This window comes from Macaca mulatta, chromosome 17 (genome assembly GCF_049350105.2).
Source record: "Macaca mulatta isolate MMU2019108-1 chromosome 17, T2T-MMU8v2.0, whole genome shotgun sequence".
In the NCBI taxonomy this organism is placed as follows: domain Eukaryota; kingdom Metazoa; phylum Chordata; class Mammalia; order Primates; family Cercopithecidae; genus Macaca; species Macaca mulatta.
This window is the reverse complement of record NC_133422.1, coordinates 6,024,477-6,050,936: the sequence shown is the minus strand read 5'-3', so window position 1 is coordinate 6,050,936 and position 26,460 is coordinate 6,024,477. Positions and strand designations below refer to the sequence as shown.

Genomic DNA, 26,460 nt, shown 5'->3' with positions numbered 1-26,460 from the left:
CAATTCAAAACATGGGCCGTTCTGGGGTCTCCAGAGTGCTCAGCTACAAGCCCCTTAGTTCTTCCTGCCAGTGAAACAAAAAGCAAGAAAGCTAAGCAGCTACTGAGCCATTTTAGCTACAGTTTATATTTATTTCTAGCTTCTGAATTCATCATAGTTATAAAAAGTAATAAAAAAGGAACTCGAAAATCATAAAAAATACCAGATGAGCTGATGACCATCCTCCACAGTAGCTGGAAGTCAGAATTCATTATTTTAGCTCTAATTGCAGAAGAAAATGTGCTTCCACAAGGACAGATACCCTTTCAGGAAGGCCAGAAGGGACACCAGATCACACACTGTATATGCGTATCTATGTTTAAGAATTCAGAACAAAAATAATGAAGTGGAATGAGTTTAGACGTAGTTCAGAAACTTGTACTTGAGCTAAAAACACGAAAGTGTTGCACAGGCATTTGGTGAGGGGGTAACAAGGGTCTATTATCAAGATATATGGGTTAATAATTTCATGGGGTTATTCAAGAATGATCTGCTATGATGGAAACCATGTGTGGAGAGTTTGGGCTTCTGCAGGATGTTTCACAGCAACAAAGGGCCTAAAGATATATTTGTGCTGCCTGGTAAGTATACAGATGATTGACTTAGGTACACTTCCCAGACATAAACAGTGAAGGAATGCCACTGAAGTTCTAAGTTCTGCATGCGATCAGATAGATGAAGAATGCTTACCACATTGTACAGGCCGATGCACCAACGTTCAAATAAAATCTGCCCAGAAAATCCATTAACAAAGGCGAACCAAAGCTGCAAGAGAAGAAAGTTCATGAAGTTTTATATCAATATTGACCTAAATGTTTCCATTCACCGAAGAAGTAGCGGGAATGTGGACCACCAGCTGGACACAGCTGCTAAGGAATCAGGAGCCACAGGACTGCAGCAGTTGTTCCTTTGTAAAACATAGATTCCCGATATCACAGAAATCCGTATTGTAAGGAAAATTTATATTTAAGGCATACATCCATTGTTAAGAGAGAATATGCACACATTCACAGAAAAATATATTTAATTTGTTTTTAATAGGTTTGGTATCAAAACTTTCTCATTGACTGGAGGAGTCTCAGCTTCACATTCTTGTTTTTCTCTAAAGTGGATTTGAGAAATATGATGTGTGTTTGCAGGACTTTCAAATAGATATAAATCATAAATTAAAAACAACAACAAAAGCTCCTCTGTTCTGTGTGTTCTTAGTTCATACATTATCGACCCTCCTTAATCGGACGTCTACCACCTTGACCAAGGTCAAAACAGAATCACATAAAAGAAACATGCTCAAATCATTTTTTGAAGCAATGAGAGATGTATAAATAAATAAATAAAATGTGGACTGTTATTCATGCCTCCAAGTAGTCTATGATTCTAACTGATTAGGCAAGACTGATATAAAAACAAATACAGAGCCAAGTGCCAGGATATAATTAGTGTGCACGACAAAGGATAAAACACTGTCAGAGGCCAGGTGCGGTGGCTCACGCCTGTAATCCCAGCACTCTGGGAAGCTGAGGTGGGTGGATCACCTGAGGTCAGGAGTTCGAGACCAGCCTGGCCAACATGGTGAAACCCCATCTCTACTGAAAATACAAAAACTAGCGGGGTGTGGTGGCAGGCACCTGTAATCCCAGCTACTCGGGGGTGCTGAGGCAGGAGAATCGGTTGAACCTGGGAGGTGGAGGTGGAGGTTGCAGTGAGCCAAGATCGTGCCACTGCACTCCAGCCTGGGCGACAAGAGCAAGATTTCATCTCAAAAACACAAAAACAAAAAAAACCCAAACAACACTGTCAGAGAAGGAAAGATCACCCAGATGTAATCTGAGTACACGGAGGCAGCAGGACTGGGGTGGAAGAGGGCCGAGCCACCCGGAGGTTTCTTCCAAGACAGAAACCTGAATTAGAAGGAAGCGAACATGAAAATATGGAATTTTAAAAGTTGCTGTTGAATAATCAGCTACATTTATATGAGATGTGATTCCAATGACTGAGGGCAGACTTGAGAGTGTCCCATACAAATCACGGAGTCAACATTAGCTGTGTTATATCATCACAGACGGAGACCGCTGCTGGGGTAGAACCTAACTGGCAACATAGAACAGACACCACGGCAAACAGAGTCCAGGTCAGCTCTGGTATGGAAATTTTACTGAGGCAGATTTTTCAAAGTCAGTTTCTTGTGTCCACCAGATTAAGTTTCTTGAAGCAGGAAGTGTTCCCCACGCCGCTCTGTGCACTACTATATCCAGTATGATACTCGGTACAAACAGGGACTCACCAAGTCCCCGTGAGCTCAAATTAAATGCCAATTCAAGTGCTAGTTAAAGTTTTCCTTAAATACAGCTTTCACCTTGTCATTCCCCTGTTCAAAAAACTACTAGGGTCCCCTCTTCAATCCAAGATAAACTTGCTGACTTTCAAAAATCCTTCCACACTTCTATTCACTCTTCATTTCTTTCTCCTTTAAAACGTTTTATTTTATTGTAAATTGACCCTTTATAACTGCATATATTTATGGGGCACAAAGTGATATGAAACTTTCCGAATACAGGGTAGAATAATTAAGTCAAGCTAACCAACGCATCTATCACCTCAAATACTTACTTTGAAGAGGTGAGAATATTTGAAATTTACTCTTAGCAACTTTGAAATGTACAATGCACTATTAATTATACTCACCACACTGCAAAATAGATCTCAAAAAACCCCATACAACTTATTCCTCTTGTCTGAGACTTTGTACCCTTTGACCATCACCCCAATTCCCTCCATCCTCTGTTATCACCATTCTATGTAGGATTTGATGCTCTCTCTCCTAGTCACTCAATTTCAACTACCCTTCCAAGAGGTCTGGCTATTCTCAGTGAGGAAATATTGGTGAAGAACTAAGAACCAGAGATTCATGCTGTGCTCTGTGCTTGGAAAATTCCTACAACATTTATTCAAATACTAGCCATCCCTAAAACCACAATTTCAACCCCACTCTCTCCCTACCACTGGAGGTCTTGGCAATCAATACTTCAACCACACTTTTAGTGCAATGAGAGCCTGGATCCACATCAGATTCAAACACATTAGTAAATTGTTTCAAGGGTTTTAAGTTAATTTTCCCAAGACTGTGCTATAATTCTGAGTTCTCCTATTCAAACGATTGACCAAAAAGATATCTAGTGAGTATTTTATTTTATTGCAAAATCCAGTTAATGTGTTGTCTTGTTGAAGGTAGTAGTGATATTTCTACTGCTCTGCCCTCCCTGTTATCAACTGAAAATAGCAAACACAAATAAAAATAGAAAAGAGCTGGGCATAGTGGCTTATGCCTGTAATCCCAGCACTCTGAGAGGCCAAGGGGAGACAATCGTTTGAGCCCAGGAATTAATGACCCGCCTGTGTGACATAGTGAGACCCCCATCTCCACAAAAAATAAAGTTAGCTGGGTGTGGTGATGCATGCCTCTGTAGTCCCAGCTCCGCAGGAGGCTAAGGCAGGAGGATTCCTTGAGCCTAAAAGGTGGGCAGCTGCAGTGAGCTCTGATCGTGCCACTGCACTCCAGCCTGGGCTATGGAGTGAGACCATGTCTCAAAAAAAAAAAAAAGCAAACACATACACAATGAAACTATGAGTAGCTTTACTTAAAACTACAAATGATATACAATAGATGCAAACAAATATGATCAGATTAGATCAAATCAAGGGAGAATGCCCACAGCAGACAAAACCTACAGATTAAACCAACTAAAAAAAGGTTTCAAAGAAATAGGTGAAACAATCCAAGAAATAGCCAAACAAACTCTAATTTAGAGGATAAAATATAGAGGTCAGGGCAAGCAGTGGCAGAGGTTGAATTCTGGATGGATTCAACACAGCAGGCAAATTAAAGCTGAAGGGCAATATGCTCTTTCCCTCCTTTCTTTCAGGAATCAAGCAGGGAGGACACCAGGGCAGCATGGAAAATACAAATGACAATCAACTTGGCAGACACTGATCAAGTTTCAAGATGAACTGAAAAGAAAAAAAAATGCAGAATCATCCAAGAGAAACCCATAACACACAGAAATTTCCTCTAGGGAATACAGGCCTCCTCTAAGGGAAAGAAACAGCAGCAAGGGAGGTGCTTATGATTGCAGAGTGATAGGAGACCAGAGCAGGAAGTGCTCCAAGACAACTTGGAATCCCCTTTCCCCTAGACATCTTCCAAAAATATTATAGAAAAAATAAGAGGACATGACAAACGCACATGAAATAATCTTTCCAGGAGAACAAGGCCACACTGCAGAAGAAAATCTCAAACATTCTTGGTGAGACTAAGAGAGCTAATAAAAACATGAATTTTCTTAGAAATGAAAGTTACAATAAGATGTCTAATATAGAAAACAAAGACATAAATAGGAAGAGGTCAATGTCACAGACTGAAGCCACCCTAAAGAGAAATGAAAGCCAGAATTGACACTGTTAGCAGGGCGTGGTGGTTCATGTCTGCAATCCCAGCACTTTGGGAGGCCAAGGAGGGTGGATCATCTAAGGTCAGGAGTTTGAGGCCAACCTGGTCCAACATGGTGAAACCCCACCTGTACTAAAAATACAAACATTAGCCAGGCGTGGTGGTACATGCCTGTAATCCCGGCTCCTCCGAAGGCTGAGGCAGGAGAATCACTTGAACCTGGGAGGTGGAGGTTGCAGTGAGCTGAGATTGTGCCACTGCACCCCAGTCTGGATGACGAAGCGAGACTGTCCCAAAAAAAAAAAAAAACCAAAAAAAAAAAAAAAAAAAGCAAAAAACTGGCACTGCTGAAACCACACGTAGAGACAGACAGTGAAGCTTGATAAAACAATTCTCAGTAAAGGTCAAAATGTTAATAAAGATTTTTAAGAGAAATGGATAGAGTTAAAAGCCCTTAAAGATAAGCAAAAAAATTCCCAAAAAGATGTACTTAAAAAAAAAAAGAGGAAAACAGATTTTTAAAAAATGTTCAAAGATATAACAGAAGAAAATTTTCTGAAATACTCTAATCAGCCAGTAGAGAGAGGATCCTTCATCCCAGGAAACAAAACAAGCAACAGACACAGAAAGATCAATACCCACACACGTCCTGCTATAGGAATTAATGAGTTTTAAGATTTTATAGGATCAATTCTTCAGTATATTCACACAGAAAAAGTAACAAAGAGAAAAAAATCAAGGAGGCTTGCTACTTCTCTCTAGAGGTACACAATACCAAGAGAGAGTAAAAGATGTTTACAAGTCCTTAGGGAAATAAAGGGTGACAGGAATTTTAGTAAAAGATAGAAGCCAAGGAAACATCAAAAGCTGAAAACTAACATAGAATGTGATGACAGAAGCAATATTAAACATGTGTGTTATATTAATAATAAAAAATAAAAGCTCAGTGGATAAAAAAATAGAATCCAAAATACATGCTACATAGAAGAAACATGTCAAATGAACATGAAAAAGACACACTCTATTCAAAAAAGATCAATTTCTTAGCTTAGATTTACAAAGCCCAACACAATCAGGTCCCCACCTATCTTTCTGACAACACTGCGTCTCCTTCAGTCAGCTACAACGGCCTTCTGTTGGTTCCTTGCAAGCACCAAGGACAGACACAGCTTTATTATTTTGCACCTAAATATCAGCAATTATGTCAGAATTTGTTTAATAAGTCATCTTTATCCCACTTGTTTGAAATGTCCTTTATCACATAAATTACCATAGCATTTGGAAAAGAATATGTGGTATTTCAGTCTCTATATACTCAAATGAATTTCAGATGCCTTGAATATTTAAGCATAAAAAACAAAACTCTGAAAGCATTAGAAGTAAACATGAAAAACATGATTTTGCTGTATGTGAAAAATGACTCTCTGTAAGACATTAAACTTAGAAATGAGGGACAAATTTGAAACTAATTAATTTCTATGGAGAAAAATATTAACAAAGTTGAAAGAAAACTAATATTAAATAGTACAAACATATTTGAAATATCTAGGAAAACAAAGGCCCAATTTCCTCAATATATAAAGAGTTCTTACAAATCAGAAAGAAAACACCCTACAAGCCGCTAGAAAAATTGGCAAAGAGTATATGCAGCATGATCACAGAAGGAAAAAAGGCTTAGAAACATAGGAAATCTCATTTTTATTAAACATGTACACAAATGGATATAACTTTTTTTCTTATCAGATGGGTAAAAATATAAAAGTCTGGTAAACTGGGGAAACAACACCGTAATACCCAGCTGGTGATACAGCATTATCTATAAATACGTTTAATTTCGTTTTCGTTTGAACAAGTGATTCCACTTGTAGGGACATGCTCTAAATTATACCTTATAGCTGTCATCACATAATGTTCAACACAAAAATATAATGGTATGGCATTATTTGGAAAACAATGCCACACCCTTATATATGGAAAACAAAAAACCAGAGCCTGCATGTATATTGATAGCTGGTTAAAGAAATTACGGCTCTTCCTGTAATGAACTCTACGTAATTTTAAAAATATTTCATTTTAAATATAAGTCCGCACACACTGCAATGCAAGAATCTCACAGATACGTTAAAAATGAAAAAATAAGGGTAGTATTGAACAGCCATGACCATGCAGAACAGATGTACATACTCATATATGCATGGCAACTTTCTGGGAAACATAAGAGATCATTAATATTCATCATCTTTAGGTGGCAGAAGTGTTCTGTGGGGGAAACAGGGACACTTGTTTAACACATTCATGTTTTATTTATATAACTGTTTCAAGCAGTAATATTCAGCTAGGGGTGATTTTGCCTCTGAGGAGACATTTCACAATATCTGGAAATTTTTTTTATTGTCACACCTTGGGGGAGGGGCCTACTGACGTTGAGTGGGCCAAAGATGCTGGCTGCTAAACATCCTACAAGGCCCAGAAGAGCTCTCTACAGCAAAAAATTATATAATCCAAAATGTCAATAATGCCACTGTTGAGAAACTCTGGACTAAAGAAATAAGTTTATTTGGTTAACCTGATACAAAACTTAGAAATCTTGTTTCTAACAGATGTTTGTTACAAACAAGATAACAACACGTGGCTGGTTGCACGAAGCCACGATTCTGCTTGTTATGTATGGGGGCTTGGGTTTAGAAAGCTTTACTCTTTTATGAATAAAAGAGTAATATTTTCAGGATCCACAAATTTGGATCCTGAAAACAAACACATAACTTTATAAATTATTAATGAGAAATTATTTCAAAGACTGAGTGAATTTGGTGTAATCAAGACACCCCAGTTGTTGAAAACACAGGAGAGGGTGAAAATCTTAAGAAATACAGCATCTCCTTCCATGAACTGACCTTGTTGACATTAACATTGTTCCAGGCAATACTGAGTCATGTAAGAAGTTTCATTCTTCATTTCATTTAACATTGTTGATTAGCTGAATGTTGGGATATTTCCTCTGGGCAGCCAGTGTTCTGATTCTGTCCAAGTTGGCACTGGATTGGCCACATGTTTCTTCAAAGACTTTTGATATGTTTGTAGTAATTTTTATCAGTTGCAGGTGCTGCAGCTTTTTGAGATGCATAAACAAGCTCTTTCTCAACATTTTCAATTCAATTTCAATATGCATTCAAATAATCCATCATTAGATGATTGGACCTGTTTATTTCATTGAAACTATTTACTTGGTAGAGAAAACAAAAAACAAAATAAAACCAAAGCCAACATAAACAAAACAAACAAACAAAACTCCATTTCTTAATTTTAAGATCCATGAGCTGGTTTTCTCTTACGCTGAAATGCTCAAACTTGATTTCACTTTGGCAAGATTTCCATAGGTGAAACGGGGAAAGTATGAGAATGCAGTGTATTTTTAAATATTTATACAAACGTGCTTAGTTTTTATTTTATTTATTCATGAGACAGGTAAACGATGGCTCTCTGACACATTATAAAATCAAACTTTCACACTAGTAAGTCATATACAAATGTTAATTCATACACAAAAAAGACGGCACCACCCAATTCCTAAACATAAAAGTCGTTTTTGGTGGGCCACAAGTTCCCAGCTGTGTACACCAAACGCAGAGCCCTCAATACAAACAGACGGTCCGTCCCCCATCTGACGTGCAGTTACTTGGATGGTGGCTTGCTTATAGCCGCTAAATTTTACTTTTGGATTAACGGGAAAAAAAGATTCCTCTGCCTTTAGTTTCTTGTTAACTAGGAATGCTGTTAAATGAACACAGTCATAGCCCAGAGAGCCAGATCCCGGCAGGATGGCCTCAGACTTGGTGAGTTGGTGGGAAGACTTGCCAAGCACTGCTGGCTTGCCAAGCTCCTGGGGTTTTGGTCCTCAAATGTAGTGTTGTTATGAGCAAACTGACCCAAACTTATTAAATGGCTTTTCCTTCTTGGAAAAAAGACCCTTCTTTGCTTTAACTGCTGTCTGACTGCCAAAAACGCAGTAACCGTCTTGGCTAATTGCACAGGCTCCTGTCTGGACGTCCTGCTGCCATCGTCCAACCTCGGCGGGTTGTACCTGCCGCCACTCTCAGGCTCTCAGCTAACAGCCGACACTTAACAGACGACTACTTAATGTGGAAAAGGGATGACCTGCTCCTCTGTTTACTCTGCTCTTTCAGGATCCCTGGTAGAGGACTGAAGAGAAAAAGTACCCTATGGAGAATATTGAAGTAAATTAACATATGGTTTCTCACTGAAGTGTCAATAACGTCACGATCTACTAATTTGCATATCAGGTCTGGGCTGATAAACTGGCACCAAAGATATCTGTTTAAATGTCAAAATGCTTCAGTTTTTTTTTGAAATTTGATCTGGGCATATGTAGTAAGATAAAATATAAACATATACTTTGTCTAGAAATTCTATTTCTGGAAATCCACTTCACAAAAATGAAAGTACCAGTATATAAAAACCCATCTTGTTTTACAGTACTGTTGGTAGCAGAAAACAAAATAGGAAGCACAGACAAAAAAAAAAAAAAAACCTCTAAAGTTCTTTAGTAGGGGGTGATTGTAGCAAATCTATGAACTAGAAACACTTATCTTTTAAAATGTTAAATTTATAAGTATGGAAATGAAGGAATGCCCAAGAAATAGCATGAGATTGACAAAGGAAAAGGTAAAATATATAAATAGGTAAGTAGGTAGGAAATCATGGGAAAAACATCAGAAATGCTATTACAGAGCAGAGGTTGTCAAGAATAATAATAACAGTAATAGTAGTAGGACACCCTAGAGTATCTCATTTTTTTTTTTTTTTTTTTTTTTTTTTTTTTTTTTTTTTGAGACAGAGTCTTGCTCTGTCGCCCAGGCTGGAGTACAGTGGCACCATCTCTGCTCACTGTAAGCTCCGCCTCCCAGGTTCACACCATTCTCCTGCCTCAGCCTTCTGAGTAGCTGGGACTACAGGCGCCCGCCACCACACCCAGCTAATTTTTTGTATTTTTAGTAGAGACGGGGTTTCACCGTGTTAGCCAAGATGGTCTCCATCTCCTGACCTCGTGATCCGCCCGCCTCGGCCTCCCAAAGTGCTGGGATTACAGGCATCAGCCACTGCATCCGGCCTAGAGTATCTTTTTCTGTTCAATAAATTATGGGATGGAGTGGCCAGAATTAAATGGAGACTAGAAAGGATATTGTGGTAATGACAGGCCTCATCTATAAAATCTTTGTAGAGTTTTCTGTTGCTGACTGAGTCTTGGGCAGGTAAAATGGCCAGCAGCAAACATCACATATTAATAACACTTCTAAGGACTTTTCAAGGCAAACCAACAAAGTTGCAGAGTAATGCATAGAATCCATTTTTGTTTTTTGTTACACCACAACGAAAATGCTGTATGTTTACATACATTTGTATGAGCGCAAAGAAAAGTATGGACAGTTGACCAAACTGTTTCTACGGATTCCTGAGCAGACATGGAGCCAGAAGCGGGGACGTTATTTTTTCCTTATACATTTTTATTATCAGTGTAACAAATAAACATTACTTCAACTTCAAAGAATTATGTAGAAGAGGAGAACCTGCTCGTCTTTATCACCACACCACCACGCTCATTCTTCTCTTCGGGCTTGTCACATTCTGTAATTTTTATTGTATTGTTATCTGGCTACTCCAGGCGCTCAGAGATTATACTGATTCCACTCAATACTGTACATCTAGGATCTAGCACACGGGTGGGCACACAGTAGATGCTCAATAAATGGATATATGCAGAATATTAATACTTCATGTTAAACGGGAAAGCTCATCTAAAAGAGGATTTTAAATAAGAAAACCACAAGGATTGTCGTTTCTGTTATTTTTGATGATGATACAGGCTAACGTGTATTTATTGCTTACTCTGTTCCACGAACCTTGCGATACTCTAAATGAATTATCTAATTTAAATATCTTAACCATCCTAACAAAAGGTGTTAGTCCATTTCACAAATGAGGAAATCGGGGCACGGGGAATATGAAAGATATTATGGCTCATATCAAATAGGCGTTTAGTAGACTGCAGTGACTAGCAGTCAATTCTACTTATTTAAAAGTAAGTAATTTTTAAAACATTTAAGTTAAGACAATTCAGAATCAAACGAGTATTCGTGGCTACTAACTTAGTATATTACTGATACTTTAAGATTGTCACGTGAACAAAACACTTAACTATAAGCACATAAGCACACCAAAAACTTTATGAATTATCCAGATATTTTTCCTTGAATGCCAAGGGATCCTTTTAAGATTAGGGTATAAACTGTTTGAAAAGCAAGCTTTAAAAATCGTCCCCATTTTGTACAAAATGCAACCACTCCAGTTTGAAATATTATCTGGCAATATTTTGCGTGAAAATATTGCAATGTTTTGCTAATATGGTTGAGACCTAGCAGACAATCAGAAGTAATCTTCTCACCCTTCATTATCCAAATTCCTTGAATAAAAAACAACACAAATTAAATACTAATGGGAAATCTAGGTATGTTTAAAAGGTCTTGAGGTCCTTTTAACCTAGAGGGGGTACAGTGGCTCCCTCCTATAATCCCAGCACTTTGGGAGGCTGAGGCAGCAGGACTGCTTGAGCCCAGGAGTTTGAGATCAGCCTAGGCAACAGAGTGAGACCCTGTCTCTACAAAAAATTTTTCAAAAATTAGCTGGACATGGTGGCACATGCCTGTAGTCCCAGTTACCTGGGAGCCTGAGGTGGGAGGGTTACTTGAGCCAGAGAGGTTGAGGCTGCAGTGAGCCATGATCGTGCTCAGGCTCCATGACAGAGTGACATCATATCTCAAAAACAAAAAACAAAACCAAAAAAGAAAAAGAAAGAAGAATAAAAGGACTCGAATTTTAATCTCGAGAGTTCAAAATAGAAATTATTACATGGATATAAATATAGCAAATGATGTGCACACATACATTTTTTACTTTAGTCTGGCATTTTCTTTTCCATTAAAATCCCAACTAATGCGAGAAAGTTGAATCTTACAGCTCAAAGTCACTAAAGTTAGTAAAAAGAAGTCTGGTCAAACATTTAAAAATTGTCTTTAATTAGTCATTTCTCAGCGTTATAAAATGTCTCTGTTTCTGCAAAACTACATGCTTACTCGACGGAACATCAGGTAAACACAAAATCGTGTTCTCCCCCCATAAAAGACCGTAATACCGACCAGATGGGGTATGCACAATTAAATTGATTTTTAATAAGAAATTCTTGGCACAATAGAACATAATCGCTCCACATTGTGTCAAGGACTTCGTAAATTTTTTTTATAGTTCAAGGCTTAGACTCTTCAGTCCAAATCCTGAGCTAGCTTGCTAGGGGACTGAACAGCTCTCGAGACCAGTAAGGAAATAATGAGCCTTTCATCTGGAGGTCACTGGTTAGGATCTGCTGTCGTTCATTAATGACACAGCTGTTTCCAACCTCCTGGTGTTGGAACAGTGGCAGGGGGTTTATTATGGAAGGGGTAGCAGAAATATGTACAAGATCACTTCATTTATGGACAGGATCTATGGCAAATATTTGAGAACATGTGTTTTATAACCAATAAAGTCACACTCTTAACTTATTGAAAGTAAGATTTAGTGCCTGGCTGCATAGACTGGGATCATCAGAAGAGATTTTGACGCTATCCCTCTATTCCCATCTGCCACAGTGAGCCTGTGGCCTGGGCAAGGTGTGAGCTTGCTCTGTGTGTTATTTTCTGGTTCTGGAAAGTAGAGCGAAAGGTCTGTCTCCTCTCCCAGAGGAGGGTTTTAAGGAAAGAATCACATACATATACTTGAAAAATTCAGTTACTGAACTGTTTACTAAGGTCCTGCTTCACGTTTTGCTCTGTGCTATGGGCAGGACTTGCAAAGGTGAGACACCATCTCTGTCCAACAATTCACTCTGTTTGGGTACAGGCATGGGACGTATCTGAGGTGCAGAAAAGTTCTTTGGGAACACAGGAGAGGGAGAAACAGGTTCTGTCTGGAGGAGTGAGCACAACTTTTCCAAATGTGGTGGCCACTTGGGCTGGGTCTTGAAGTATCAGATTCCATTCATCAACTGGGTGGGGGTAGAAGGGGCAGTGAAAGTAGAGAGAACAACTTGTACAAAAGCCTAGCAGGTGTGAACTGCCAGGTGGCTGGAACAAGGAAAATGAAGTGAGAGAAGAGGGCTGGATTCAGACCGTGAAGGACACTAGACAGGAATTCTCCAAATACATGAGCAGCTGTGCACACATTCCCTAAGAGAAATCTAAAGATCCGTGTATCTACAAATCTCAAAAACTATCTCAATACGTTTTATGTACTGTTTGGTATGGTAAAACACACAGAACATGAAATTTACCATTTTAACCAGTTTCAAGTGTGCAGTTTAGTGGTATTAAAAACATTTACCTTGATGTGTACCCATCACCATCATCCATCTCCAGGACTTTTTCATCACTCCAAACTGAAATTCTGTATTAATAGTATTAATTAAACCATTAAACTCTGTATTCATGGGTATTAAGCAACTCTCCTCTCCCCACAATCCCTGTTCTGCCTCTATGAAAGCACACAATATTTGTCCTTGTCTGTGTAGCTTATACTTCTTAACAGAAAGTTTTATTCATCTATGTTGTAGCATGTACCAGGACTTCATTCTTTTTAAGGCTAAATAACATGTCATTGTATGTATATAGCACATTTTGTTTATTCATTCATCCATACATGGACATTTGGGTTGTATCCACTTTTTGGCTACTGTGAATAATGCTGCTCTGAACAGTGGGATAAAAACATGCGTTCAGTCCCTGCTTTCGATTTTTTGAGATACATACCCAGAAATAGAATTGTTGGATCATATAGTAAATCTGTGTTTAACATCTTGGAGGTACAGTCATACTATCTTGCAAGTGGCTAAAGCATTTTACTTTCCCACCAGCAATGCAAAAGAGTTTCTTCTACATCATCAGCAACTCTTTGTTTTCTATTGATAGTAGCCATCCTAATGGGTATGAAGTGGTATCTCAACGTGGTTTTGAATTGAATTTTCTCAATCATTAGTGACGTTGAGCACCTTTTCATATGCTTATTGGATATTTGTATATCTTCTTTGGAGAAATGTCTACTCAAGTCTTTTGCCCATTTTTGAATTGGATTTTTACTGCTGTGTTTAGGAGTTCTTTAGATATTTTGGATATTAATCTCTTATCAGATATATGATTTACAAATATTTTCTCCCATTCCATATGTTGCCTTTTCACTCTGTTGATAGAATCTTTTGAACGGCAAAAATGTTTAATTTTGATGAAGTCCAATTTACCTATTTTTTGTGGTTGTTGCCTACGTTTTTGGTGTTCAAGTAAATGTTGCCAAATTTGATGTCATGAAACTGTCCCTTTATGTTTTTTTCTAAGAGTTTTATTGTTTTAGGTCTTATATTTAGGTCTTTGATTCATTTGAATTTTTTTTTTTTTTTTTTTAAACAAGGTCTCACTTTGCCGCCCTGGCTGGAATGTAGTGGCATAATCATGGCTTACTGCAGCCTCAACCTCCCCAGGACTCAGGTGATCCTCCCACCTCAGCACCCCCCCTCACCCCCATGAGTAGCTGGAACTACAGGAATGCACCACTACAACTGGCTAATTTTTGTATTTTTATTTGGTAGAGATGGGATTTCACCACATTGCCCAGGCTGGTCACAAATTCCTTGGCTCAAGTGATCCACCTGCCCTGGCCTCCCAAAATGCTGGAATTACATGTATGAGCCACGGCGTCCATCCTGAATTAACTTTTTCATATGGTGTTAAGGGTCCAACTTCAATATTTTGCATCTGGATATCCAGTTTTTCCTAGCCAAATTATTGAAAAGACTGTCTTTTTTTTTTTTTTTTTTTTTAATTGAATGCTGTCAGCACTCTTGTTGAAAATAATTTAATCACATATTCCAGGGTTTACTTCTGGGCTCTCTATTGTATTCCAGTGGGTCTACGTACCTGTCTTTACGGTAACACACACAGTTTTGACTACTGTAGCTCTGTAGTAAGTTCTGAAATCAGGAAATGTTGAGCCCTCCGAATAGATTGTTCTGGCTATTTGGGGATCCACTGGGATTCTATATGAAGTTTAGAATAGGTTTTCCTGCTTTTGCAAAAAATGTCACTGGGATTTTGAGTCTACAGACTCAATGCAATCTCTACATGTTTGCGTTTAGGTAACATCTAAAATTTTTAATGATAAGGATAAATAGTTGTAAAAGATATCATTTCTGGCATACTATAAATATTAAAACTATAAAATAAATTTACATCACTTTTTAACGTGGCTAATGGATTCTAAATACCACAGACATTCATCACAACCCACTTTTAAAAAGACATTAACAAGCACTTACTGTGTGTGTGTGTGTGTGTGTGTGTGTGTGTGTGTGTGTGTGTGTGTGTGTATGTGCACATATGAAGAGATTCATTATAAAGAATTGATTCATGCAAGTAGAAAGGTGGGCAGGTCCCAAGATCTGCAGAGGGAGTCTGTAAGCTGGAGACCCAGGAAAAGCTGATGTTTCAGTTCCGGTCTGAAGGCAGGAAAAAAAAGCTGATGTACCACTTTGAAGATAGCCAGGCAAGAGGACTTTTACTCACAGTCTTCTGCTCTCTTCAGGCCCTCAGTTGATTGGATGAGGCCCACCCACCTTAGGGAGAGCAATCTGCTGTCTTCAGTCTCCCTATTTAGATGTTAAGCTCATCCAAAAGCATCCTCACAGAAACACCCAGAATAATGTTGACCAAATATCTGGGCATCCCATGGCTCAGTAAAGTTGATATAACATTAACCATCACAGGGTACTGGGGGACACATAGCTAGAACGTCTACTCTGGAAATGCTTCCATGATCTCCCCACCTCCACAAGATTCCATAAAGTGTCCTTTCTCTGTTCCCACAGCCTCATCACAGGCCGTATTATATCACATCATCATATATCATATCATACCATATCATCATATACGATAACATATATATCATCACATATATCATATCACCATATCATACCACATGACATATCATATATATACCATATCATCATATACGATAACATATATATCATCACATATCATATCACCATATCATACCATATGACATCATATCATATATCATACATCATAATCCTGGCTGGCTTGCCTGTCTCTCCCACCAGACTATGAACTCCTTGATGTCTCTGCAGTGCCCTTAAGACCTTACTCTGGAGTCAGACCAACTGGCTGACATCCTGGCTCTCCTACTCTTAGCTGTATACTTAACCAACTCTTTAATTATATTTTGAGTTCTGAGGTACGTATGCAGGAGGTGCAGGTTTGTTACCTAGGTAAACATGTGCCATGGTGGTTTGCTGCACCTGTCAACCCATTACCTAGGCATTAAGTCCAGCGTGCCTTGGCTATTTTCCTGATGCTCTGCCTCCCCAACCCCCACAGGCCCCAGTGTGTGGCGCTCCCCTCCCTAAGTCTATGTGCTCAGCTCCCCATGGAGTGTTCGGTCTTCTGTTCCTGTGTTAGTTTGCTGAGGATAATGGCTTCCAGCTCCATCCATGTCCCCACAAAGGACATGATCGCATTTCTTTCTATGGCTGCATAGTATTCCATGCCATATATGTACCACATTTTATTTAACCAGTCTATTATTGATGGGCATTTGGGTTGATTCTGTGTCTTTGCGACTGTGAATAGAAACAAGCATTTTTTGAACAGTCAAAAATTTTGTATCATTCCTTCTACCTTAAACTTGTTTGCCATTCCACTTGACACATATAGTTTTACCGTAATTTAATGTAGTTTTGTTTATTGTATTGATCACCTGTTATACTTCACAGAAATGGTAAACGGAAATCAAAATTAATTTTGTTTTCATTTCTATTCCTATTGCTCATTTCTATAGATCTCAGTCCTGAGTAATCTATTAATAGTTCACGTATTGAAAAGAATGTAAAGCTTCATTACAGCAAGAGCCATCAATACTTCAGATTTCTTCTGAACCATATGCCAAAAATAATATGCAAAGTTATTTGAAATCTTCTATCTGCTGACATTGTGATTAGGTCATTTTCTAAATTTCTAAAAAGCAAAGAAACAGAAGCCACTGACTTATGAAAATATTTGTTAATTAGTCACAAGAATCATTTACTTTCTTAACTTCTGAGAAGTATGTATCTGGAGGTATACCAAGAAGTTTCAAATGACCTTGAATTATCCCTGCTGTGGTCTCATTTAGATTTATCTTTTTTCACTCAATATACTCAGCAAAGTTTGAGGAAAGTAAAACTGTTTCATTTGTAATAGCCTCTTGCTACTTCACTACCATTTGATAAAATAGTTTTCTCTTATCACACAGGGCTAAGCTTCCTCATATTGTATTATTTGTGAAAAAGGTTCTCCCCAACATACATCAGTCACTCAACATATATCATATGGCTCCTCTGTTTTAACCCTAAGTATTTATTCTGGGGCAGAGACTTCATCAGACATCACTGGCCACAACCAGGAAGCATGACAACCTCCAGAGCCATCGGTGAGAACGGCAGCAGGGAAGAGGTGACAGAAGAGGTCAAGGTGGCCCAATGGCCACGTCTGTCCAACAGAGCAAAAACGACATGAGACAAACAAGGCCTAACCTGTGCCGCCCATGGTAAAAACATTCTCCTCCTCGGCCCTTATCCCAGCTGTTAGACCCCACCATCCCGGCTCTCAGCTTCTGGTCCTCAGAAGCGGCGGCTTCCTCAAGGGCCCCACACTGGGAGCTGCTGCAAAAGGCTCAGCACTAAGACCCCTGCAAGAACAAAAATGGCAGACGGCACCAGGAGCCCCACCTCTCAGTCAGCACCACGTGTCCCTCCCAGGCCTCAGAAAGCTGCAGATGGATGATGCTGGTGCATTCAGCTCACAGCTCCACGTGGAAAAACATTCTTGAACACTTGTTCCTTTCTCCTTCCCCTTTCTCTTTGCTCTCAGCTTTTATTTTCAGAAGGAACAAGTAATACTGCCTTTAAAAATTCCTAGCAATCAAGCTACTATCATGGTCATTTTATTCCCTATGCTTAATTATGGCATTATTAATATTCAGAAAATAACATAATTTATTGCAAATAATTTTAAGGCATTGATATAGCAAGTTGTCTATTGTAAGTGCATACTTTTATGACTTCAGAATAGTAGCTGAACAATCAGTAGAAATATTTTTCAATCCCGCTGAAAAGCCTAAGAATACTAATATAGATAGGGAATCAGCAACTGCTCAAGGCAATAATTACAGCATGGAATGTGTTTTATGAGGAGTAAAATCCTCAAAATATATTTTATTGCTGCAGATACTTGTATATTAGACTTTCACTAAGTAAGTTAATGGATGATGTAACCTGAATATATGACACAATCATGAACATCTGGAAAAGAAATCCACAGCTAATTCCATGAACGGTTCTCTTAATTGTCATCCAAGTATCAATAAATAGATAGTTAAAATGCAATATTCTTTGTAATTGCACAGTGTAAAATCCCTTTCCACAATAGGATTTAAAGCAGAGGGATAGTGCTTTTCATTATCTACATCTGCTAACAAGTTTGTTCCCTATTGTTTTCATAACAATAGAAATTCTATTGCTTTCCGGAAGTTCTTCCAGGAAAGGAAAATAAAAGTGATAAGCAATGAAAAAAGCTCTCACCTTTTATCACAGGGCCAAATTACTGTGAACATATGTTAATTTTATTAGCATCTGAAATGTATTAGCCATTCAGTATTTCAACGTTTGCATTATTAGATGGATGTTAAACAATGTAATTAAGAAATAAAAGCTAATTAAAGAAAGACTGAACTCACTCATTGGAGCTTTTAAGAAAAGTTTTCACAAGAAAGAACACAGAGAAAACAGATAAATGAGAGAACAAAAGAAAACATTAAATAAATGTTATTTCATATCCTCAAAGAGACAGGAGATGATATTACATCTGTAAACTAAGATAAGAATGCTTGTAGGGAAAAAAAGACATAGAAAAGCACTTGAAAATTAAAAAGAGAGAAAAACATGGCTTATAAAAACCCAATCCTCAATAGAGGACCTAGAAGATAAGTCACGGAAATATCCAAAACAGTAAAAGGGTAAGATTAGAATGTAAACCCAGAAGGATAAACATATGACTAAGTTGTAGAGAGACAAAATATAGAAAATGCAAAGGGGGATATTACCAAAAAATAATAGAAGAAAATTTCCCAAACTAAAGAAAACCAGTCTTTAGATTGAAAGCACATTAAGAAAAGGAGATCCACACAAACACATATCTTTGTAAATTTCAGAACACTAAACGTAAAGAGAAAATGGAGTCCAAATACCAAGGATGGAGAATCAAAATTGTATTGAGTTTCCAATTAACCAGAAGGAAGCTAAACAACACATAGCATTCTGAGAAAAAAAGAATTTCAGCCTAGAATTTTATACCCAGCTAATCTACCAGTCAAATATAATAAAAGAATAAGGATATTCTGACTATCCAATGTCTCAGAAATATACTGCTGATGTAACAGTAAAAATCTATTGATATATGTGCTTCAGGAATGAGAGTGAAGAAACTGAGAGTAAGGAAAACAGTGAATCCAGGAAACGGTGCCCTCCTGGAGAGCATCAAAGAGAAGTGAAGTTCAGCAGAAAGCAGAGGCCCAGAGAGCAACAGTCCAGATGGGGACTGGAGCAGAGGGTGCTTCAGAAGGAAGGGGAAGGTGGACAGGAGACTCAGGAAAACATATACTATAATGGAACATCCGGAGAGCATTAAACAAATGTGGGATGCAGTTACGGTAAAAGACAAAAAGAAAGGCCATTAAAAACTACAGAGAAAACTGAAACCTGAACAAGAAAGAAAAAATAATCATACTTCTTAACCCTACAATGAATATTATTTACATAATTTAAAAAGGTTATCATGGATATCTGAATTAGTTAAAATTAGAGATGTAACTATGTGTGAAGGGAGAAGGAGAGAAGGAGAGAAGGTAAGGCTGCAATTTAGAGAGGGAAATCCTCATCTGCTGAAACAGGAAGTCAAAAGATAATGTCTAAAACCAACAAATTTTGGTATATTGCAAAATAGGCACACATATTCAGAGATATGAAGATAACTTCCAGAAGAAACAATTGGGTTTTCTTTGAGACAGGGTCTTGCTCTGTTGCCCAGGCTGGAGTGCAGTGGCACAATCATGGCTTACTGCAACTTCAACTTCCTGGGCTCAAGCGATCCTCCTGCTTCAGCTATCCGAGTAGCTGGGACTCCAAGAACATGCCACCATGCCTGGCTAATTTTTGTAGGGTTTTTTTGTAGAGATGGAGTTGCATCATGTTCCTAGGCTGGTCTCAAATTCCTGGGCTCAGACAATCCACCCACTTCAGCCTCCCAAAGTGCTGGGATTAAAGATGTGAGCCACTGCGCCTTGCCCTAGAAGAAACATCTAAAGAGGCTTTCTTTAGGGTTTGTGACTAGAAGAGAAGTACAATGGGGGCAAGGATTGTCATTGTTAATGACATTAAACATATTCATACGCTGTATATACATACACATACACACAAGTACACTATGCCTCCAGCTTCTATAACTTTTAAACTACCTGTTTTATTTTGATTTAAAATTTAATGTAATTGACTTCATTTTCCCAAGACATTATAGAAATCATTGACTAGCTAGTACTGTTTTCATTTCTACATTGACATTTGGATTATATTTAGCATTCTTCTGCTGCCAAAATTATGTCACTGATATTGCTATGTATTTCATTGCCAAGTGCCTTTCACACACTAATTATCAATTTTAAATCATGTGATTACATCCCACTCAGTATAGCTGATATAGTTAAGAGGGAAAAAACTCCAGGGAAACAGCTGCCTCTTAATTAAGATGACAGGATCTTTTAGTACAGTTGTGGACATTTTTTTTTTCTTTTAAGGGAGGCAAATGACAAACATTTTGCATAATTCTGTATTAGATTCATCCCTTAAGATACCATAACATCATGGACAAAATTCACAGGGCACGCTGAAAACAAAATGAAACAAAATATAAACATAATCAGAATTATATCCTTTAATATTTATTTTCCAAAAAAAACCTGGCAAAGTTCATCAGCAACTTGATGGCATAGACATAATCACACCAATAACCGTTCAAAAACTCAAAGTCTACTCAGGAAACAAGTGACTGACTGAACTGCAGTGTACATCCAGCTCCTCTGCTCACTCCCTCTCTCTCTTTCTCAACACCCTATTGCTCTCAGTGAGCCATTCCTGTCCTGGTACTTGAGCTTTCTAGAAATCTATTTACTAAGATAGACACAGTCACATACTATTGTTGCTGGAAAATGGATCTATCAATCAGAGATATTTGTAAAGTTGGAAAGGATTAATTCAGTCAGTTTATTTTTATTAAATGTTGAGTATATATCAGGTTGTGGAGATAGTTTGGTTTTTTTGTTTTTGTTTTTTAAAAGACAGATGTTCTCTGCCCTCAAGGAGATTTTTAAGTTGGGGCTGAGCCCAATAACAGACTGCATATTAGCTTTTTTCATCCCAAATGGAGTCAGTGCTATTTATTAAAGACAGTAAAACGTGCCAAGGACCTGAAGGAGGATTCCCCGAGGACAGGCCACTTCCGCTGAGCCTTGAGAGATGGCCAGGAGCTGGTTGCATGGGCCTATAGCAGGATCAGCAGTCTCCATTCAAATTTTCATCTTTAACTTACTATCTAAAGAAACAGACTTCTGTGCAAAGTAGTTAGTAATAAGATTCGAAGTATGGATAAATTCAGAGACAGTAAGAAGCCTCGTTCGGAGAGAGTGCTTTTCCCACAATAGTCAATGTTGAATGGAGGTTAGAGACCACCAAAAGCCGAAGGAAAACTGTTATGGCAACTATTCTCCTGGAGTTCGAAACCTGATGGAAAAACAAAAACAAATGGAATGGATACAACTTTCTCCTTGACTGTATTTAGACGGGTGAAGCGGCCAGAAGCCAGCTCCGCAGCAAGCAAGCAGTTGACGTGGTCCTCCCTGAGGCAACGCATTAATTATGGCTTGACGCATGTGCATGTCTTCCCCAATGCCCCAGGGTTTTGACCTTCGGTTATAACTCACTCCTGCTTGATCATTTGTAGAACACATATTTATGGAGCACCAACTATGGACTAGGCTCTACTCCAGGTGCTGGAGACTGAGGGGGAAAGACAGATAGAACCCTTGTCTCCAAGGCACTTATGGACCACTGAGGACACAAGTGATACAGAAGGAAACGTACAAACAAGAACATCAGAGCTCTGAAGAACATAGGGTGTTGTGACCTAGAGGAGAGACCCACCAACCTTTCAAAAGGAGACAGAACATTTGGGAGCAAAGCAGCTAGAGGAAGAAGAGTGTCACCTGTTCAGATGAGTAAACAGGGTAATACAGCTGGAGCATAATAAGGAATTATGAGCGTGGTGCCAACAGGTGGGAAGCTCAGCAGGGGTGGATCACAAAGGGAGGGGAAAGGACAGGGCAAGGGAAGACAGAGCAGGAAGAACAAGTGTTGAGATGAAAGAACCAACAGCTCTCTTTTGGACATGTTAAGTTTGAGAGGGCAAAGCAATGTAGATTTACATTTCTGATAAGATACTTCCTTTTGATTCTTTGTTTTATTTTAGATTCGGGGGTACATGTACAGGTTTGTTACATGGGTATATTGCGAGATGCTGAGGTTTGGGCTTCTATTGAGCATGTCACCCAAATAGTGAGCACAGTACCTAATGGGTAGTTTTTCCAACCTGCGGCCTCTCCCTCTCCCATTTGGGAGGCCCCTGTGTCTGTTGTTCCCATCTTTGAAGACATCTCATTTCTAAAAGCAGTATTTCACTGTTTAATAATTTTAAGCTAATATTATTTCATATACAAGCAGTGTCACTGTCCAAGTCAGACAACTGAAGACGTAGCACATAAATTTCAACAGCACAGTTTGTGAAAAGTGCATGTGTTCTTCAGGCCTACCTCTTAGGTAGGACACAGTTCTTCCTTCTGAGATTTGTATTCCTTAGCTCTCTTTCAGCTCTGTGGAAAGCCTCTCAGCTCTCTGAAAATACGGCTTGCCAGTTTGGTTCTCAAGTCATCTCTGTTTATAAAGTTACAGAGGTTTGTAAAAGGTAAGGCACGCATATTAAAGTGTAAGTATCTGAAAAATTTTTTAAAAATTTAAGTAGAAATACACTTTAAATAGATATTTCAGGTATAAAAAGTATTTGGGAGACTGGGCACAGTAACTCAAGCCTGCAATCCCAGCACTTTGGGAGGCTGAGGTGGGAGGCTGAGGTGGGAGGTTGAGCCCAGGAGTTTGAGAACAGCTTGGGTGACACAGTGAGACCACATCTCTACAAAAAAAAAGAAAACAAACAAAATTTATTTATTTATTTATTTGAGATGGAGTCTTGCTCTGTCACCCAGGCTGGAGTGCAGCGGCATGATCTCAGCTCACAGCAACTTCTGCCTCCCCAGTTCAAGTGCTTCTCCTGCCTCAGCCTCCCGAATAGCTGGGATTACAGGCACACACCACCAAGTCCAGCAAATTTTTAGTAGAGAAGGGATTTCACCACGTTGCCCAGGCTGGTCTCAGACTCCTGACCTCAAGTGATCTGCCTGCCTCGGCCTCCCAAAATGCTGAGATTACAGGAGTGAGCCACCGTGCCTGACCTCTACAAAAAATTTAAACATTTAGCTGGCCGTGGTAGTGCACGCCTGTAGTCCCAGCTACTCAGAAAGTTGAAGTGGAAGAATCACTTGAGCCCAGTAGGTCAAGGCTTCAGTGAGCTATGACTGTGGCACTGCACTCCAGCCTGGGCGACACAGTAAGACCCTATCTCAAAAAAAAAAATAAAAAAAAAAAAGGAAAAAAACGTTTTGGGGAGCAAAAAAGCCAGTTTGAACTTGGGCTAAAAAAATGTTGATGTTTTGTTCAGAATGCTCTCTTTCTTGTCTTTAAATTAAGGCAACTCGTGATTTAAACCACTGATGACAATATCTCCAAAAGTGTACTAAGAGACAGACTAAAGTGCACGGCTGCTGTAGAGCCTCAGTATCAGATGCAGTAAATGAGTAGCTTACGGTAGAAAAGGGAACAATAAAACAAAATATTTAAAGGAAATTTACCCTTTCTTCCTTTCTTCCTGTATGTGTGAGACAGACAAGTGATTTTTAGGGGTTATGCTGCTTTGCAGTGTTACTTCTGGCTTCTCCAGTGCACAGGAAAAGAAGTAACATGAGCAGAGTGAGTTAAAAAAAGAAACAGGTAGGAATAGCTGTTGTAAAGGAATTAAATGGTCTAAGTCTCACTCAAGGGAAATACAGCAAAACATTTACAGTAACAGGATTAAAGATAGTTTTCCATTCTCTGTTTTTCATATGGATTTAGAAATGGATCCATGAATTACTCACACTGGATTAATGTGCTCACTATTTGATTTTATTAAAATAATTTTGAGGATAGACGTACAAATAAACGGGATAGAACTGAGAGTCCAGGAATAAATCCTTCCTGTTTTAGTCATTTGATTTTCAACAAGTTACCAAGACAATTCAATAGGAAAAAGAATAGTCTTTTCAGTAAATGGTACTGGTACAACTATATATCAACATGCAAAAGAATCAAGTTGGACAACTAACTCACACCATTAACAAAGAATAACTCAAAATAAATAATAGTCCTAAGTTTAAGAGCTACATCTATGGAATTCCTACACAAAAACAGAGTAAAGTTTTTTGACCTTGGGCTAGGCAATAGTCTTTTAGATAAGACACCAAAAGCATAAAGGACAAAAGAAAAAATAGGTACATTAGACTTTATCAAAATTACAAACATTTGTGTTGCAAAAAAAAAACAAAAAAAACCAAAAAAAAACCAAAAAAAAAAACAAACCATAAAGAAGGTAAAAAGACAACTTACAGAATGGGATAAAATATTTACAAATCATATATCTGATATGGGATTTGGGACTTGTATATAGAATACATAAAGAACACTTATAGCTCACCAATAAAAAGACATAACCCAGTCTAAAAATGGGCAAAGAATCTGAATAGACATTGCTCCAAAGATGATATATAAATGGCTGATAACCACATGAAAAGATGTTTAACGTCCTTACTCATCATGGAAATGGAAACTAAAACCACAATAGCATACCACTTCAAACCCATCAGAATGGTTCTAGTAAAAAAAAAAAAAAAAGACAGACAATAACAAGTGCTGGTGAGGATACGGAGAAACTGGAACCCAGCGCATTGCTGGTAAGAAGTTAAAACGAGGAAGCCACTTCCGAAAACAGTGCGACAGCTCCTCAAAATGTTAAACATAGAGTTATCATTATGATTCACCAATTCCACTTCTAGGTATTGAAGAGAACTGAAAATACATTTCTATACAAAACTCCTGTATCCAGATGTTCATAGCAGTGAAACCAAAAGGTTAATCTGATCACAACTGCTGCTCTGCTTGTTTCTGGCCACTTGATTTATGTTATTTTTGTCCCTTTTCCATGAAGTTGAAGGCCGTGCCACAGAACACTGAAACTTAACCAGCACTGGCTGCATTACAGACGACATTCCTGGGTCACCGTGGTAATGTTGGCTTCAGTTGTTTTTCAGGAACTTGGGCCAGCTGCTGTTCAGTTCAAACCAGTTGAGACCACCAACCCTTCAAGTGGGCCTGTGCAAATGCCTGAGAGATGGCCTTTTGAAGCCAGAGGGCCAAAAAACTCCACCCACAGATCATGCTAAAACTGCCATCTTCTGTATATATGTCATATGAAGTGCCATGAACCCCCACTAGGCTTGCACAAATGAACCTGTTTCTTCCTAACCCAAAAATATTCCTAAGCCTATGTAAAGGGAGGTGAATTTGAGAGCTGTTCTTCTGCCTCCTCAACTTAGCCCTGTGAACAAATCTTTTCTCTTTTGGAGACCTCATGATACACGCTGCCCCACGTATGTTTCTTCGTAAAGCAAGCATTTCCAGGGCATGAAATAAAATTGATCTTCCAACAAATGAAGAATGACCTCTCATCTCATCACCAGCAGCCTGCTCTTATGACCTGCCCTTCAGAGTAGCAGATATTATATTAGAGCACTGCATACTGTTATTTGAGATTAAAGTGTTTGCATTTTTTTTAACTTTCTTATACATACTGGATATACCTACCATGAATTAAACAGTCTAGAAAAAAAAAAGCTATATTGGCAATCATTTAGCATCTTTGAATGCCTTCAAATCAATGTGAGAACTAGTAAGTTCTCACACTGATCTACAGCCTTCATCAAGACAGTAGTTTAAATATTTCCACAGTTTCAAAATTAAGTGCCATGTGCCATTTTATAAATACTCATACTCAATCCCTAGAACACCAGCATGGTTTACAGTATGGACTAATATGGAGACTATATCTGTACTGCTTTAAATTTCAAGCATTAGAGATTTCCAAAGCAAGCTCTGCTTTTGAGTAAATTACACATATTACATACAGCTTTTATTATAACCAGACAAAAGATATCTTACCTCGTTTTTTTTTTTTTTTTTGAGACAGGGTCTTACTCCTGTTGCCCAGGCTGGAGTGCAGTGGCATGATCTTGGCTTACAGTAGCCTCGACTGCCCTGGGCTCAGGTGATCCTCCTGTCTTAGCCTCCCAAGTAGGGAATACAGGTGTGCACCACCATGCCTGGCTAACTTTGTATTTTTGTATTTTTTATAGAGACAGATTTTTGCCATGTTGTGCAGGCTGGTATTGAACTCCTATGCTCAAGTGATATGCCCACCTCAGCCTCCCAAAGTGCTGGGATTACAGGTGTGAGCCACCACACCCAGCCTCTTCATTAAATAAAAGGTAGAAGGAAAAAAATAAGGGTAGAAGGAAAA

General features: G+C 38.6%; 1 protein-coding gene across 2 annotated transcripts in view; it reads right to left on the bottom strand.

The window, feature by feature from the left end:
- Positions 1-26,460, bottom strand: part of ATP8A2 (ATPase phospholipid transporting 8A2) — a 653,085-nt gene that overhangs the window by 187,755 nt on the left and 438,870 nt on the right. For both annotated transcript variants that reach the window (XM_028837283.2, XM_028837285.2), the window contains one exon: positions 730-804. In XM_028837283.2, the coding sequence (XP_028693116.1) occupies positions 730-804 (75 nt within the window). The remainder of the gene's footprint in view (positions 1-729; positions 805-26,460) is intronic.